This window comes from Sceloporus occidentalis, unplaced genomic scaffold (assembly GCF_023333645.1).
Source record: "Sceloporus occidentalis isolate IW3139 unplaced genomic scaffold, rSceOcc1.0.p SCAF_8, whole genome shotgun sequence".
NCBI classification, from domain to species: Eukaryota; Metazoa; Chordata; class Lepidosauria; order Squamata; family Phrynosomatidae; genus Sceloporus; species Sceloporus occidentalis.
Genome location: NW_028316988.1, coordinates 41,311,839 through 41,326,832, shown reverse-complemented (window position 1 = coordinate 41,326,832; position 14,994 = coordinate 41,311,839). Strand labels below are relative to the sequence as shown.

Genomic DNA, 14,994 nt, shown 5'->3' with positions numbered 1-14,994 from the left:
GTTCCAGGGGAAAGGCAGACCTCTCCATCTTTTCCTGCCCCCACCCAATACTCTTTGCTGCCCTGCATCCAACGCTCTTTGGAACGGCAGGAAGGAAAGGAGGAAGGAAGCGGCCTGCTCCGGGTTCACATTCCTGGGGCTGATGTGAAGCTGAGTTCACCAGGATCCCAGGCCTGCTGAGGAGACACACCCCATTCCCTTGGCTTGCTCTGGAGCGGAGAGTCTTTGGAGCCAGCCTGCTGGGCTGTTTGGGCTGGGAATGTCTCCAGGGCTGCCTTGGATCCTCACCTCCTCTTCCTCAGCCATCCTGGCCCTGGGCACACCGGCATCCGAACCACAGACCTATAGGACCATGTTGTAGCCAGCGTTGGGGCTCCTGTGGATCTCCAGAGCTTCCTCAAATGGTCAGCTGGACCGGTGCGGTATTAACTCTGCCGCAATGCTGTTTTATCATCACAGTCCACTGGATGGTGAGCATGGGCTTGGAAAGAAGCGACAGGGGCCTCCTTTGCCTTTGCTTCTTTCCTTTCTTTCCCTCTTTGGATAGTTCTCCTCCTGGAATCCACCTTTGTGAGAACATGGACTTCAATCCTATTATTAGTTCTTACTTGTGGTTGTTGTTAGCTGTCCTGGAGTTCATTTGGATTCATGGTGATTCTCTGGAGATGAGGCATCTCCAAGACTCCCTGTCCTCCACTGCTCTGCTCAGGTCCTCCAAATTCATACCCATGACCTCCTTAATAGAGTCCATCCATTTGGCCTTTGGTCCTCCTCTCTTTCTGCTTCCCTCCACCTTCCCTATCACTATTGTCTTTTCCAGTGATTTATGTTTTCTCATGATGTGGCCAAAGTACAACAACCTCAACTTAGTCATCTTGGCTTCCAGCGAGAGTTTGGCTTTGATCTGTTCTGGAGTCGATCATTTGAACCAACTGGTCTTACCTAAGTATTGACTCACGATTCAACAGTCGCTTCTGTGGGTCTTCTCTAGTGAGGACTCACTGGCAAGTTTTCTATGCTGCGCATGGTAGAACTTCCTCAAATGATGGCTTCTTCATAGCAGGCTTTCTTATCTTCTATGGGCAAAGAGACTGAATAGTGGTCACAGGCCTGGGTTGAGCAGCTAGATTTTCCAACCAGTAGTAATTTTTGCCCGTCATGATCCAAAATTTGTGATGGTTGTCAGGGACCAGAGGAAGCTCCTAAGCAGTCCTGCCTTATCTGGACAAATGAGTGAATAGTCAAGGAAGACTTGACTGTCCCATTCGTTTGTAGGGATGATGGGTTGATGATAGGGTTAAGGTTCAAAAGAGAATTAGGATGACTCATTGGAGAGGTTAGGGGTTCATTCTTGTAGCTGTTAAAATTGCTTCTGCAGGATCTTAAGTGTATGTACTTTTTCCATGCAATCTGATGCATCCATTTCTTGTAAGTACAGTATACATATTGCCATATATTTTTTGAATCTGGTTGGGCCAACAAAGATATAACTGTTTTGTGCATTTGGGATGTTATTGTACTTTTCCAGGGAAGGAGGAGTCTTAAACCAGTGCATGTACTGATGGGCATGTTGAAGGTGCCATGATGGCTGGGTTGCCTTAAAAAAGACACACGGAAACATGCAGACAGGCAGGGCTTGTGCTTTAATTCCTACTTTTGCATGGAGCTGGTGGTTCACATCTGAAGAGTTGTTGAAGTGTGGGTTGTGTGTGTGTTTAAGCTGGGAATGACCAACCCCGGCCGGCTGTTCCTTTCTGGAGCTCCATGTTCAGCCGAGCGCAATGACCTTCGCTTGGGAAGTGAGCTTTCTTTTCCACTCCCCGCTTTTCAAAAGAAAAGGATGACAATGTGACACAAAAGTACGCATTTCCTTCCTTGCGCAAATGCAAACACTCCGGTCCAGCCCTTGGGGAGAAGGGCAGCAGGGCTGTTTGGACAGACCTAGAAGTAGTTAGCTTTCAAGTGCTTGGTTAAAAGAAAAAGGTACACTGAACATGCTTAAGATGGAAATGTGTGTGTTTGCGTGTGCTCTTTTAAATAGCAGGGATATGGAGTTTTCAAGGCGAAGTCCATGTTAGTCTGTCTCAGTATAAAAGAGGGAAATGGTGGAGGAGGAAGAGAAGGAATCTAGAAGCACCTTTTAAGAGGAACTGATTTATTTTAGATTGAATGTTTGAAGGGTTCCAACCCACTTCCTGAGACTGAAGGAATTGCACCTCCTTTGCAAAGCGTTGGGCCAAAGTGGAGTACCCTTGAGCTCAGGGCCTCCTTCACAGTCCAGGGAATCTCAAGAGAAGCCTTTGCATCCTCCCATTGCTCTGCCTGCCTCCTCCTTCCCCCATTGCTTTCTTTCAAGTTCCCTTTGGGCAAAAGCAAAGCCTGCCCTTTGAGCTGGATGCAAATCCTCCTCCTCACGGCTGTCCTTTTGCTTGTTTCCAGAAGCCGAGGCTAAGAAGGCCTGCGACTGGCTGCGGGCGGCCGGATTTCCTCAGTATGCCCAGCTCTATGAAGGTAAGTGTTTCCAGCTCTAGGCTGGTGGGGAAGCAGGCAGGGATGGGTTGGGGGATCCCTGTTTGTGGAGCCCATGATGGGCCCATTGAAATGCTTTGGAAGAAAACTGATGCATGCTTCCACAGATGTAAAGAGATGGTTGGTGCTTTCTAGCAACCCTTTCGAGGCCCAGTCTCTGAACTTCGTGGGTGCTGCGTTGAGAGAGAGGCAGTGTGGCCCAGTGGTCTCTTGCCTCTCTTGTTCCCACCAAAGGAGCCTGAGAAGAGGGTCAGACAGAGAGGAGGGCCTCCCCAGGAAGACTGGGAGCTCTATGGTCTTCTGAAGAAAAGCATTCAGACCAATTGGTTAATCGTTCGTTCAGTAAAATTGCTGAGTCTCTAAATTTCCTCTCCCTTTTAGAGTCGCTGTTCCCTCTTGACATCGCTGCCGTAAGGAAGGACCACGGCTTCTTGGACCAGGACTCCCTCCAGTCCCTCTGCAGGTTATTTATTGATATTCATTTGTCTGTTTCTTTTGTATTATTGCCTCCCTTTCACAGTCCACCAAGAGTTACTGAGCAGGACTTGCCTTGAAATAGCGTAAGATGTACGTCCCACAACTCAGGACGCCAGGCTTCGAAAGAGGGAGGCTTCCTTCTTGCTCCAAAAAGCAGGGATTTGGGGTGGGGATTCCTGGGGGCCACATGTGGCCTGGGAACCACCCTTTGCCCTCTTTGCCCCCAGCTCTAGATATAGGGAGGAGAAACAAGGTTACTCCCGTCCCCTCCCTAATCTCTGGAGAACTGAAGGGTTCCCCACTCCTCCATTGCCTCCAGTCCCCTGGCTACTCATGGGGCTTTATAGCTACCAGGGGGGAGAGATGTGGAGCTGCGCATAGGGAGCATTATGCTCCATGCATGTGATGTCAGGCCTTGGCCATGGCTTCTTTGCCCTTGGAAGCCCACTCCATTCCCTCTGGTTTTGTCTGGCCCACCTCTGTTGCAAATGCACCCGACACACATGGAATTGGAGAACACTGGTGGAGAAAGGTATTTTGCTTTCTTCCTGGACCAAGCAAGTGGTCAAGCCCATGGTTTCAGCCCTTGGCCCATAGTTCCTCCATCCCTTTTGCAGGCGCTTTTGTCGTGACACTTAGTCGCCCTGCATGGCTACTTCACGGCTGGCCTTGGAAGTGTCAGGAATTGGCATCCCTTTGGCCAGCCCCTGCCGTGATTTCATTAAACTAATTTGGAGGGCTTAGCAACCCACAGAGATATTCTCTCCCCCTTCCCACCCGCCTTCTTGCCTGCCTCTGGTTTCCACTTTCTGGTTTCCAAATGTTCTCAGATCACCCAGAATCTCAGCAGGAAGAAAAAGCAAGCTGACGGGGCTTAAGCCTCTGTCGGCTAAATGTCAAAGCGGGTTTTAAGTTGGCCTCTCGGAGCTGGTTAATAACAGGCGAGTGGGTCATGCGCCTCCTGGCAGGAGCAAAGGCCCCCCAAGTGACCGGACCCAGCCAGGCATCTCCTCTGTCCATTTTGGCCCAGGTCATTGAGCCCCGACTTAAAAGAGGACTCAGTCCATGCCCCTTTGTTTCTGTTTCCTCCACTCTCCTCCTTTCCTACTTCTGCTGTTGCGTTGTGTTGTTCTTCTCTTTTTACTTTGAAAAAACAACAAGGGAAATATCCCTTTTCTTCTATACACACACAAATATGCAGAGGACACTTTCATTGTAAGCCAGTTCATATGGGTCGAGTCTCCCTCATCCGGAACTCCGAAATCCAAAGTATTCCCAAAACCAAAACTTTTTTGAGAGAGCAATTCCTTTGCTTTCTGATAGCTCAGTGTACAAAAACCTTGTTTCATGCACAACGTTATTTTTTTAAATGTTGCATATAACTCTCCAAGTGTATTGTATTGTGTGTAGATCCCCTTATTTCTCAGCACTGCAGAGAAAGAGACCCCGAAGACCCCGATTCACAGCTAGAACTCCCTTTTCTTGTCTTTGGGGTGTTCATGTTCCCTTGGTCACTTGGCCAGCAGCAAATTCATTTTCCCTTCATTCCTGAAGTTTCCAGCATTGCAGAAAGGAAAAAAGAGAATGAAAAATCATTTCCATGTAGAGGTTCTCTTCCATTTGTTGTGTCTGCCTTTCCTTGGTCACTTTGCTGCTCCTTTTCTTTGGATGCCTAAACTCTATTTACAAATGCTTCTGAAATGCTAGAAATTTGGGGACCAGAGGAAAATTTCATTTTGATAGGGAAACAGAATTATAATTTTTTTGGGGGGGGATAATGCCCCCTTTGTAACTATGCCCCCAGAGACTATTTGCAAAGATTGGAATCTGTCCAGAGCTGAAAATGCACTAAGGTGCCATACTTGGTGCCAACTTTTCCAAATGTTGGGTGGGGGGGACTTTGGTGTTCGTGGAGAGGAGGGAGGTAGAAGATATACCTCTCTGGGCCTTGCAAGGTGGCTGTTGTTGGCAGGAGATGAAAAGACCTGGCATGTTTGGGCAGCTTGGAGCTTGTTGCCCTCCAGGTGCCCAAGAGATGCCAGCCCAAAACCTTCAGCCATGGCCTGCTTTCCCCAAATACAGCGGCTCCTGAGCGCCTGCCTGCATATGTGACCGCTTGATCCCCCAGCTGTTGGCGTGACAAGTGACAATGACCTAAAACAAGGGCGGCTTGTTTTTAAATAGCCGCAGACGATTGATTGCAGCTGCGGCTGAAAGGCAAAGCAATCAGACAAAAGGCTCTCTGTTGTTTTCTTCCAGGAGGCTCATGACCCTGAACTCGTGTGCCTCCATGAAACTGGAAGTCCACTTTCAGCGGAAACAGGTAAGCAAGGAGGGAAATGCTTTTGGGGGGGAGGTAGATGGGAGGGCTGCTTTGCCTCAGATGGATCAGAACCCAGAGAGAACCAGAACTGGGCTGGCGGTGGACTGCAAAGCCCACCCATACTGCGGAGCTATGGCACTCTCTGTGTTGTATGCCTTCAAACCATTTCTGACATATGGTGACCCTAAGGCAAACCTATCCTGGGGTTTTCTTGGCAAGATTTGCTCAGAGGTGGTTTGTGCTTGGTTTAGAATGAAGACTTGGAAGATGAAGAGTTCTGTGCCATCAGCGACCGCTGGGCCTTCCAGAGGGACAGCAAAAGGTGGTCCCGAATCGGCTCCGACGACCTCCTCTCCTGCAGCATGGAAAGAGAGCCCACCGCCGTGAGGAAGGTGTCCAGCCAAGAAAGCATCCTCACAGATCTCAGCGCCGACCTGGAGGCCACCTCGCTCCACAGCAACACCAGCATTGGCAGCACTGGGGGGACCCTTCCCATCATGGCCTCATCCCCTGGTCCATCCTCTGCCCAACCCTCCCCACCCTTAGCTAACCTCAACCCAAACTTGAGTGACCACTCGCCAACTGACCCCTCTCCCAACCTGAATGGGAGCAGCAAGGAAAAACCCAAGAAACGCCGGACGCGGAGCTTCCTGAAGAGGATTGAGTCTCTGAGAAGGAAAGACAAGGAGAAGCTGGACTCCACTAAAGCCCAAGAGGACACCAAGCCGCAAAAGAATTTCTCCTCAAAAGATTCTGGGGACCCCACGACTGAGAATGGGTCTTCCTCTTCTTTCTCCAGCAATAAAATCCTCAACTCAATGGGGCATCGGACTCACCAGGCCTTGGCTGAAAACAAGAGGCCTGGTGACCCCAAACGAGGTGGCCTTTATCTCGAGGACTATGACACAGCAGCCCTAGACAAAGACAGGGATGCAGGACCGTTGGGCTACCCAGACTCATTCAAAAGGGATTTTTTGATCCATATCCCTGGGGACTACAAACCTGGCACTTTCCCCAAATCACTTTCCATTGAAAGTTTGTGCCCCCTCGAGAACAGCTGTCTGGCCGACTGGAAATCCCACCACAAAGCCATGGGTCATCCAGCAGGTGGGATGGTTGGGTCCGGCAGCAGCCGCAGTGTGGACAATAACCCCTTGGCCCACAGGCAGAGGAGACCCTCCTGCTGCTCTACAGGGAGCCGCACCAGCCTCTATGACAACGTGCCCGACTTCGGGAGCGGCGACAACCTCTTCGACCTGGACGGCGAGAAGATTTACGAGAACCTCGATGACATCCTGCAACATGTTTGGGGGCTGCAGCAAAAGATAGAGCTGTGGTCCCAGGCGGTGAGGTTGGACCTTGAAGGTGAGAACCTTGGGGTCGAGATCGGAGAAGAAGAGACAGACTCCGGGGGAGAACCTGCCAACGTGAACTTTGAGGAGCAGTCCATGTCGGACATTGGCACTTCCACAAGTGACTTCGAGAGCACCGCCAACTCCTTGAATGAGGCGGAGGACATTGAGATGAGGGAACGGAGGGACTCTGGGGTGGGAGCGTCACTCACCAGGCCTTGCAGGTAGGAGCACGAAGGGCGTAGAAGAACCTTTTGGAGGTTCAGGGTTCTGTGGTTCACTTCTGTTCCCCGGAGAGGGAAAGCCACTCCCATAACATGTGGAGGTGGTCTAAATGCCCCTTGGAACCCCTTTCAACTTTATGGCTGAGGTCTTAGATTGGGGTGAGAATAGTGCTGCCTGTGGATGAGATGTGGCCCCTGGGCTTTGTGTCTTGAAGTCCTCCCTGGTGTGATTTTGCCATGGAGAAAGCCCCCCCCCCCCCCCCGGTTGTGTGAAAACACAAGAAAATACCCCATTCCACCCCACTTCTAGTCTTGAGCTCGCAAGATGTTCAGGTCCATAAATGTTAATACCAAGAGCCACAACACAGACAAAGAAAGTTGACACTTTTGAGGAGTCCTAAAAATACATGTACAATGAGCCTGGGAGCATGGTTAGCTCAGGGAATGAGTAGAACATTTCCAAATCTAAAGCAGACGTTTGATGCCCTCTACTGACCAAAAATTGAAATCTCAATAGTCTCCTTTGAACATAAAAATACTCCAAAGACTTGGGGGTTTTGAACACTGGGAGAAAATGGTGCTAATGTCTTGTGGCTCCATTATTCTTCCTAATGGCTTTTCCTGGCTCTCAGGAAACCCATTTTTCAACTGGCAAATAAATACTTGAGATTATTCTTTCCATAAAGCTAGCAAGCAGTGGCATCATTCAGCTCCCACATCAGTCTTGGTGGTGTTATAGTTTGTATTTGAAAGAAGCTTTCCAGTGTGTGTAACCCTAGTCCCCAGAGTTTATTCTGCAGCTGGACTAGTTTGGACTAACACTTGGGGGAATGTACCAACTTTGCAAAGTGACTTGTTGGTGGCATCCCAGGAAAACTGGGCAAAACCCAAGATAAATGCTTCTCCTCCCAGGAAGCTCCGCTGGCACAGCTTCCAGAATTCGCACCGGCCCAGCTTGAACTCGGCCTCTTTGGAGATCAACCGCCAATCTGCGGCCCAGCTGAACCTTCTCCAAAAATGCTCCCTCCTTCGCCTGACAGCCATCATGGAGAAATACTCCATTCCCCACAAACAGACCTGGACCTGGTGAGTCAATAAGGGAGAAGGAAGAGATGTGGATGCTGGGTATGTGCAGGGAGACTGGCTCCCATTTTGGATGGGTGGAAAATCTGTTCCAGTATTCAAAGGTGTGTCTGGGTTTTCTTCCAGGAGCTAGCCAACATCTTGAAGCTTATGCCCAGACTACATTCAGAACACCTGGAACAGCTTCTTTAAATTCTGTTTATTGCCAAGGTTAAGCAGCTGAGCTAAGGTTAAACAAGAGTCCCTTTTCCCTGGCAGGACTGTTCCTAAATTCATGAAGAGGAGCAAGGCCCCTGACTATAGAGACAAGATGGTCTTTGGAGTCCCGCCCATCATCCATGTCCAGAGGACAGGGCAGCCTCTTCCCCAGAGCATCCAGCAGGCCATGCGCTACATCCGGAGCCAGTGCCTCGACCAGGTGAGAAATGGTCTGCCTCCATCTTCCCTCCATCCGGATATGGGGGGCTTCCTTCCACCTTGCAAATCTTCTCTTGGTTTTCCCTTTTTCAGCCTCACTCGTCTCCGGTCACAGTTCCCCATAAAGATGAGGTGGGCCTCATTGTTTTGTGCACAGAAAGGAGATAACACAAGCTCCATCTGCACTGCAGAAATAATCCAGTTTGACACCACTTTAACTGCCATGGCTCCATACCATGGAAGCCTGGGAATTGCAGTTTTGTGAAACATTTAGCCTTCTCTGTCAGAGAGCTCTGGGGCCACAACAAACTACAAATCCCAGGATCCCATATCAAGGAGCCATGGCAGTTAGAGTGGTGTCAAACTGCAAACTTAATAGTTCTGATGTTGCTTCACTCTGAGATAAAAGATGTGCAAAGGAACATTTTGTTTCTCAAATGAGCCCAGTTGGGTTAATTTTGTTAACTGCCATCAAGTCAACTTTGACTCATGGCGACCCCATGAATGAGAGCCCTCCAAGTCACCCTGTCCTCAACAGTCCTGCTCAGGTCTTGCAAACCTGGGCTTCCTTGGCTGAGTCTTTCCATGTGGAATGGGGTCTTCCTCTTTTCCTACGGGGTGCAATACATAGGGAATAATAGTTTATACAAGCCATAGACTGAAGACTTATGTGTTATAAGAATGGAAAGAATAGTCAAAAATATTCCAAGAAAAGTTTGCAAAACACGTTTTCCAAATGTCAAGAAAGTCTTAAAGAGAAGAATGAATTTGCTTTCCCTCTGGGTGGCCTTTCTTGCATCTTCCGTCCAGGTGGGCATTTTCCGCAAGTCAGGGGTGAAGTCTCGGATCCAGGCGCTGAGGCACATGAATGAAGCTTCTCCCGACAACGTGAATTACGAGGGTCAGTCGGCGTATGACGTGGCGGACCTCCTGAAGCAGTACTTCCGTGACCTCCCGGAGCCCGTCTTCACCAGCAAGCTCACAGATACCTTTTTACAGATTTACCAATGTGAGTGGAAGGAAGAGGAAGAGGCATGGAGGTTTGGGTGGTTGGGACATTCAGGATTTGCTCCCACAGCACCCAGATTTTTTGCTGCATGGCCCTTGGACTGGAGACCTCTACTCCTCTTGATGGCCTCCAGGACAGTAGTTAGGGATGGAGAGAAGTGCCTCCCCTGAACTGGAGTAGGCTTATAGAGGAAGATATGGTCCTTTAACCTGGTCCTGGTGTCCCCCACCAAGGTAGTCCTTTAATGGGTTGTAGAGGTGAGGTTGCAAAGAAGTACCTTTTATGAGTCGGGGCTACGATTGAATGGCGAGTGGTGTTGCCCCTGAACCTCCAGCCAAAGGAGGACGCCTGCCTCCACCTGTCCAACCCAACAGTCCATGCGCTAACAGACTACCTGTTTTTCCAGTCGTTCCCAAGGAGCAGCGGCTGCAAGCGGTGCAGGCGGCCATCATGCTGATGCCGGATGAGAACCGGGAGGTGTTACAGACCTTGTTGTACTTCCTGAGCGACATCGCCTCAGCTGAGGAGAACCAGATGACCTGTGGGAACCTGGCGGTGTGCCTGGCTCCATCCATCTTCCACCTCAACGTCTCCAAAAAGGAGAGCGCTTCCCCCAGGTGAGGCGGAAGGGATGGTGGAGGGGCTGCAAAGCCATGAAATGATGGGTCTCTTTCCTCTTCTCTTGCTCTTTGTTTCCATCTCCTTGCAACTGGTACCTTTGGATTCTGAGACAGGAAAATGGGGATTGTGTGAGCGGCAATTATACAATGGTGAATTTTAAAACAATGTCCAGCCTTCTCTCTCTCTCTCTCTCTCTCTCTCTCTCTCTCTATGTATTGGAGAGAGAGAGAGATGGGAGGGGTTCTGGGAGGAATGAGTGGTGAGTTTGGGATAAAAAATGGAATTTTCAGTACAGAAAACATGATTTTTTGTTCAAGAAAGGAAGGAGGTAAGAAAGAAACATGCATTTTGTTGTGCTGAGATGTTGTTAGCCAAGAGTTCAACCAGGTGTGAGTCTTACCTGTGTCTCTTCTTTCTCCATGTTGCAGGATGATTCACAAGAGGGGCACAATGGGCAAACCTGACCAGAAGGACCTGAACGAGAACATGGCTGCCACCGAAGGCCTTTCCCACATGATTGCAGACTGCAAAAAACTCTTCCAGGTAAAGGCTGAAGCAACTGTGTTGGACTCAGAGCTCCACGTTTCTATGGCCAATTGTCAAGAGTAGGCACCAAAATGTGTGGCAGACAGCTGGAAGGGGTTCGCCTCTGTTGTGAGTGTTTGCTCTCAGTGCCTCCAGATGCTGAATGGAAGACTTGTTTCCTCTGCAGATCCCCCAGGAGATGATGCTCCAGCTCTGCAGCTCCTACATGTCAGCCGATGCTCAGCCACTCACCTTTTCGGAGCTGATGAGCCGAAGCCTTCTGGGTGAGAGGCAGGATTCCCAGGACGAGCTGGAAGTCAGCATCCAAGGGCTGCTGAAGGAGGCCTCGGAGCGCTTCAAGAGTTGGCTCAGCATGCCTGGCCCCCAGAACACAGAGGTCTCCTGCAAGAAGGTAAGATGGCCTCCAGCATCACCAAGCCAAGGAGAGAACGATACCACTTGAGATGACTTCATTTTGTGTTGTGTTCTTGGGAACTAAAGCATGAAGAATGACCCAGTGGTTGCCTGCCTTTGCAAGGCACTTGTGGGAAAGGCTTGCCATGTGAGACCCACCTGGGACACATCAGGGGAGGTCAAGGTCTCTGATGTGTCGCCAGGTAGGTCTCACACAGGCCAAGGTCTGTTTCCCACTTGCTCATCTTCAGACTGCCGATATCGAGCTGTGTGTCAGGATTAGCAGCATTCCTTTCTTCACCCTGGTGAGTGGTCCCCCCCAATAACACCTTTCCTCCTCCTTTGCCCAGGTGGGGGACGGACACCCGCTGCGGTTGTGGAAGGTGTCCACTGAGGTGGAGGCGCCTCCACAGGCTGTGTTGCAACGGGTGCTTCGGGAGCGTCACCTTTGGGATGAGGACCTGCTCCAAGGGAAAGTGATTGAGGCCCTAGACAAGAACACAGAGGTGTACCACTACGTGACGGACAGCATGGGCCCCCACCCGCGGCGGGACTTTGTGGTGCTCCGGTGAGACCTGGGGTGGTGGCGTATCTCCCATGTCCCACCCGATGTGACTGTGAAGGTGGTGGGACAGATAGAAGTTTTTGAGACATGGGCAAGTTCTTATGGATATGCTCCCTCCAGTGGGCTGTGCAGGTCCCTGTAGATTATAACCGGTTTAATTTAATGTGTGTGTAAGCATGATTGTTAATATGAATCAAGCAAGCCCAGCAGTAACTGCTATGAGGGTTGATGCCATTATGGATTTCCTGTGCCCCTTTGTAGGAAGTGGCGGACCGACCTTCCCCGGGGTGGCTCCCTCCTTGTTTCCGTATCCCTGGACCATAAGAAGTTGCCTCTGGAAGCCGGAGTCAGGGCTGTGATCCTGACCTCGCAGTACCTGATGGAGCCCTGTGGGATGGGACGCTCTAAGGTGACGCACATCTGCCGGGCGGATCTCAGGTGAGGATCAGAACAAGCCGGGCTTCCTAACACTGGCAAGGGAAGGAGGCTGGGCTGCTGGACAATCTCTCTGTGTAATGTCAACAGAAGGGTGAATTCTCCACAGGTTTTAGTCTGAAATTTAAATTAAATGCTCAATCTGTTTTTGGGGAAAGGGTTTGGCACCTCCTTTAGGGTCTCTACTAAAATGTGGAGTGGTCTTACTACCCCGCTGTCCCAGAAGCCAGCAGCTGCCCCAGCCATTATGCCTGATTTCTGCTGATAATTGATAACCTCTTAATGGTCTCTCATCTGTAAGAGGGAGATGGGGAGCCCAGAGGGGCAAGATCCACCTTGATCTTGCTTGATCAACTTGAACGAAGCATGGAAATGCTTCCCTAGGCGTCTGCTTCTCTAGGCTAGTCCTTCATTGCTTTTTCTAATTTGTCGAAGGATCATGTCCAGTCCTGAACTGAAGTGATATCTTCCTGCTCTTCTTACTTTCCAGGGGGAGATCTCCGGACTGGTACAGCAAGGTCTTTGGCCACCTGTGTGCTGTGGAGTTGGCCAGGATTCGGGATTCCTTCCCTGTCCTCAACCCAAGTGGTCCAGAAACCAAGATCTGAAGGTGCTGCCATCTCCCTACACTGGTCATACTGGAGCAGGGAGGAGCTGGACGTGAGCAAAGCAGACCTTCCTCCATGGGGAGCCTAGATATCCTCCCCACCCACACACCTGGGCCTTGCCTCCCCTTGAGAAACAGGGGACTGCTGGTGTTCTCGAAGAAATTCATGAGAGGAGCCTCCACCATGTATATGAGAATCCATGTCCATGTTGCTCTTTCCAGATTCAACAACATTCATCATTGCTAGGAAAGGATCTGGGATTCTCCAAAGCGCCACGGTTCTCCCCTCCTCTGAGTTGCTAATGGATAATGGCTATCAGTGGCCACAAGTCAGGAAGTCTATGTATTCCCTGTGGCATCAGAGGCAATATATAAGGGGCTGGAGAGTGTGAGATGGAGGGTGCAGTTGCACCCCTGTCCTGGGTGTGTTTCCCATCGGTTGGGCCACTGTCTGGACAGAAGGATGGACCAGAGACCCATTTCAGAGGAAAGGAGGAGCAAAGCTGCAAATGACACACCTCGAGGCCAGGTGTGATAGAGGGGAAGACTTGTAAAGAGGTTCAGGTGTGGTCCAGGGCTAGTGCTGGTTTGGCCAGTAGCATTGCTAGAAGGTTGTACTCACTGGGACTGGGAAAGAGCAATGCTTGATCCTATGGAGCGTGGCCACCAGATAGAGTAGCCAGACTGGGCTAGGAGGGACGGTGGTTTCACTCAGTATAAAGCACAAATAACCATCCTTCTGTGACCAGCAAATGGTCACCAGTGTGAATCTGCACCAGAAAATGGCCGCCAGAGGGACTGAGGTGATGCCTTGGGGAGGTGGAAGTCGAAGAGAAGCAAGTTCTCACCACATTTGTAAGTCAAGGAGGGGTTTAGCATCGTGGTGAACAGGGAAGAAGGTTAGTTGGTGGTCAGGTCTGTCTAGGAGGTATTGTAGCATGTGTGTGGTGTGCATAGCAGTGTTGTTGACACATAGAAATAAGCATAGGTGTGTGTGTTAATGAAAAAAGGAAGGGATCAGATTTGGACATGGAAGCCAGAAATGTGTTGTTTGTTGCTCTTATTGCTGTTGTTTGCCATCTAGCAAGTGGCAGAAAGCAGGTAACTGGACTCAGGTGGTTCCACATTTGTGCCTTCTTGGTCTGATATAGGCAGAGGTTCTCCTCCATAGAGGTCTAGTGCAGTGAATGGCTTCCAGGACTGATCAGGGTTTCCCAAGGAGGAATGAGGTGGAGCTGATGGAGGACAAACCTCACACCTTCCTCTCTTGCATAGGATTTTCAATTCTGGCCCTCTAAGGAGCTCAGCCACCAGGCCTTTGGACATCTACCTCTTGGCCTAGCATTTGAGAGAGCCACTTCACATACAGAGCCCCTTCCACCAAATGCCACAAAAGGCCCATAGTCTAGGATGCGAAGCATCATTTAATGCTGTTGTTGGCAAAGAGCTGGCGGATGTGGTCCAGTCCCCACAGATTGGGGTAAGGTGCCGTCTTAGGAACCTGTCCTCTTGCATACCTATAACCAGGTTTGCTACAGAGGAGAAGTTATGTCGCTGAGGCCTGTATCCTAGAGCAGAGCCATTAAATCGATGCAAATTTGGCAAGCAGTTATTAGTCCCAATGGATCTACTCTGGTTGGGATTAACCTTAAGGCCAAAGGTAACAATCCGGTTGGTCTGTTCCAACTAGAGTCGCACACTGAACCAATTGTTCAATAGCGAGTCAACTTGCAAGTAAACCCAGTTGATTCAATGGGTCTCCTCTTGTCAGGATTGAACTAGGATTTAAGCCATAATATCTGTCGTGATTATGATGTCCTACATCTTGTAAAGCTATATTCTGACTTTGGCTAATACCGGCCTGTGCGTAACCCAACATGCTTTTATTACTATTAACCAGGGACCCAATTGACTAGACAGCATTCCACTGGAAGGCCAGGAACCCTAATCTGTTAGAGGATATAACCGCCTTTTTACACTTGATCTTTTCTGCTCTTTGTTTATCCTCCTTCTCTTGTTCATTTTTTTTGGAAGCAACCTGTATTCTGTTTGTGGGTCTCTTTATTTTGGTGTTACTAATGTCCTGGAGATGTTACTTGCTAAGCGGTATAAATGTTTCCCCTCCTATCTATCTATAAATAGTGTACAGTTGTCATATTAATTTAATATATAACATGGGTGTGATAGCATTTGGATGGAAGACGTTCACCAGAGAGAGAGAGATTGAGAGAGAGAGAATGTGTATTTTGTATTTAAAATAATATTTTTTGTACTATACTAGAAGAGTGTCAAAAGGAAATTGAAGTCCCTCTTTCTTTATTTGTACAATAAATAAAGTACTAACATGGCTCTTGGCTTAACAGGCTTCTCAGTTGCTGTTTGAGTGATTTGGACCAACTTTGCCCCAAGACAC

The 14,994-nt window shown here is 49.5% G+C and overlaps 1 protein-coding gene across 3 annotated transcripts in view; it reads left to right on the top strand.

Annotated features, from left to right (window-relative positions):
- The window catches only part of STARD8 (StAR related lipid transfer domain containing 8), a 46,871-nt gene extending 31,925 nt beyond the window's left edge, over positions 1–14,946 (top strand). For all 3 annotated transcript variants that reach the window (XM_089536378.1, XM_089536377.1, XM_089536380.1), the window contains 13 exons: positions 2,440–2,511; positions 2,911–2,992; positions 5,266–5,329; positions 5,581–6,905; positions 7,818–7,991; positions 8,247–8,406; positions 9,216–9,414; positions 9,821–10,031; positions 10,464–10,578; positions 10,748–10,972; positions 11,325–11,542; positions 11,801–11,977; positions 12,465–14,946. In XM_089536378.1, coding sequence (XP_089392504.1) covers positions 5,273–5,329; positions 5,581–6,905; positions 7,818–7,991; positions 8,247–8,406; positions 9,216–9,414; positions 9,821–10,031; positions 10,464–10,578; positions 10,748–10,972; positions 11,325–11,542; positions 11,801–11,977; positions 12,465–12,582 — 2,979 coding nt within the window. In that variant the 5' untranslated portion in view covers positions 2,440–2,511; positions 2,911–2,992; positions 5,266–5,272 and the 3' untranslated portion in view covers positions 12,583–14,946. The remainder of the gene's footprint in view (positions 1–2,439; positions 2,512–2,910; positions 2,993–5,265; positions 5,330–5,580; positions 6,906–7,817; positions 7,992–8,246; positions 8,407–9,215; positions 9,415–9,820; positions 10,032–10,463; positions 10,579–10,747; positions 10,973–11,324; positions 11,543–11,800; positions 11,978–12,464) is intronic.
- Positions 14,947–14,994: the final 48 nt, after the last annotated feature.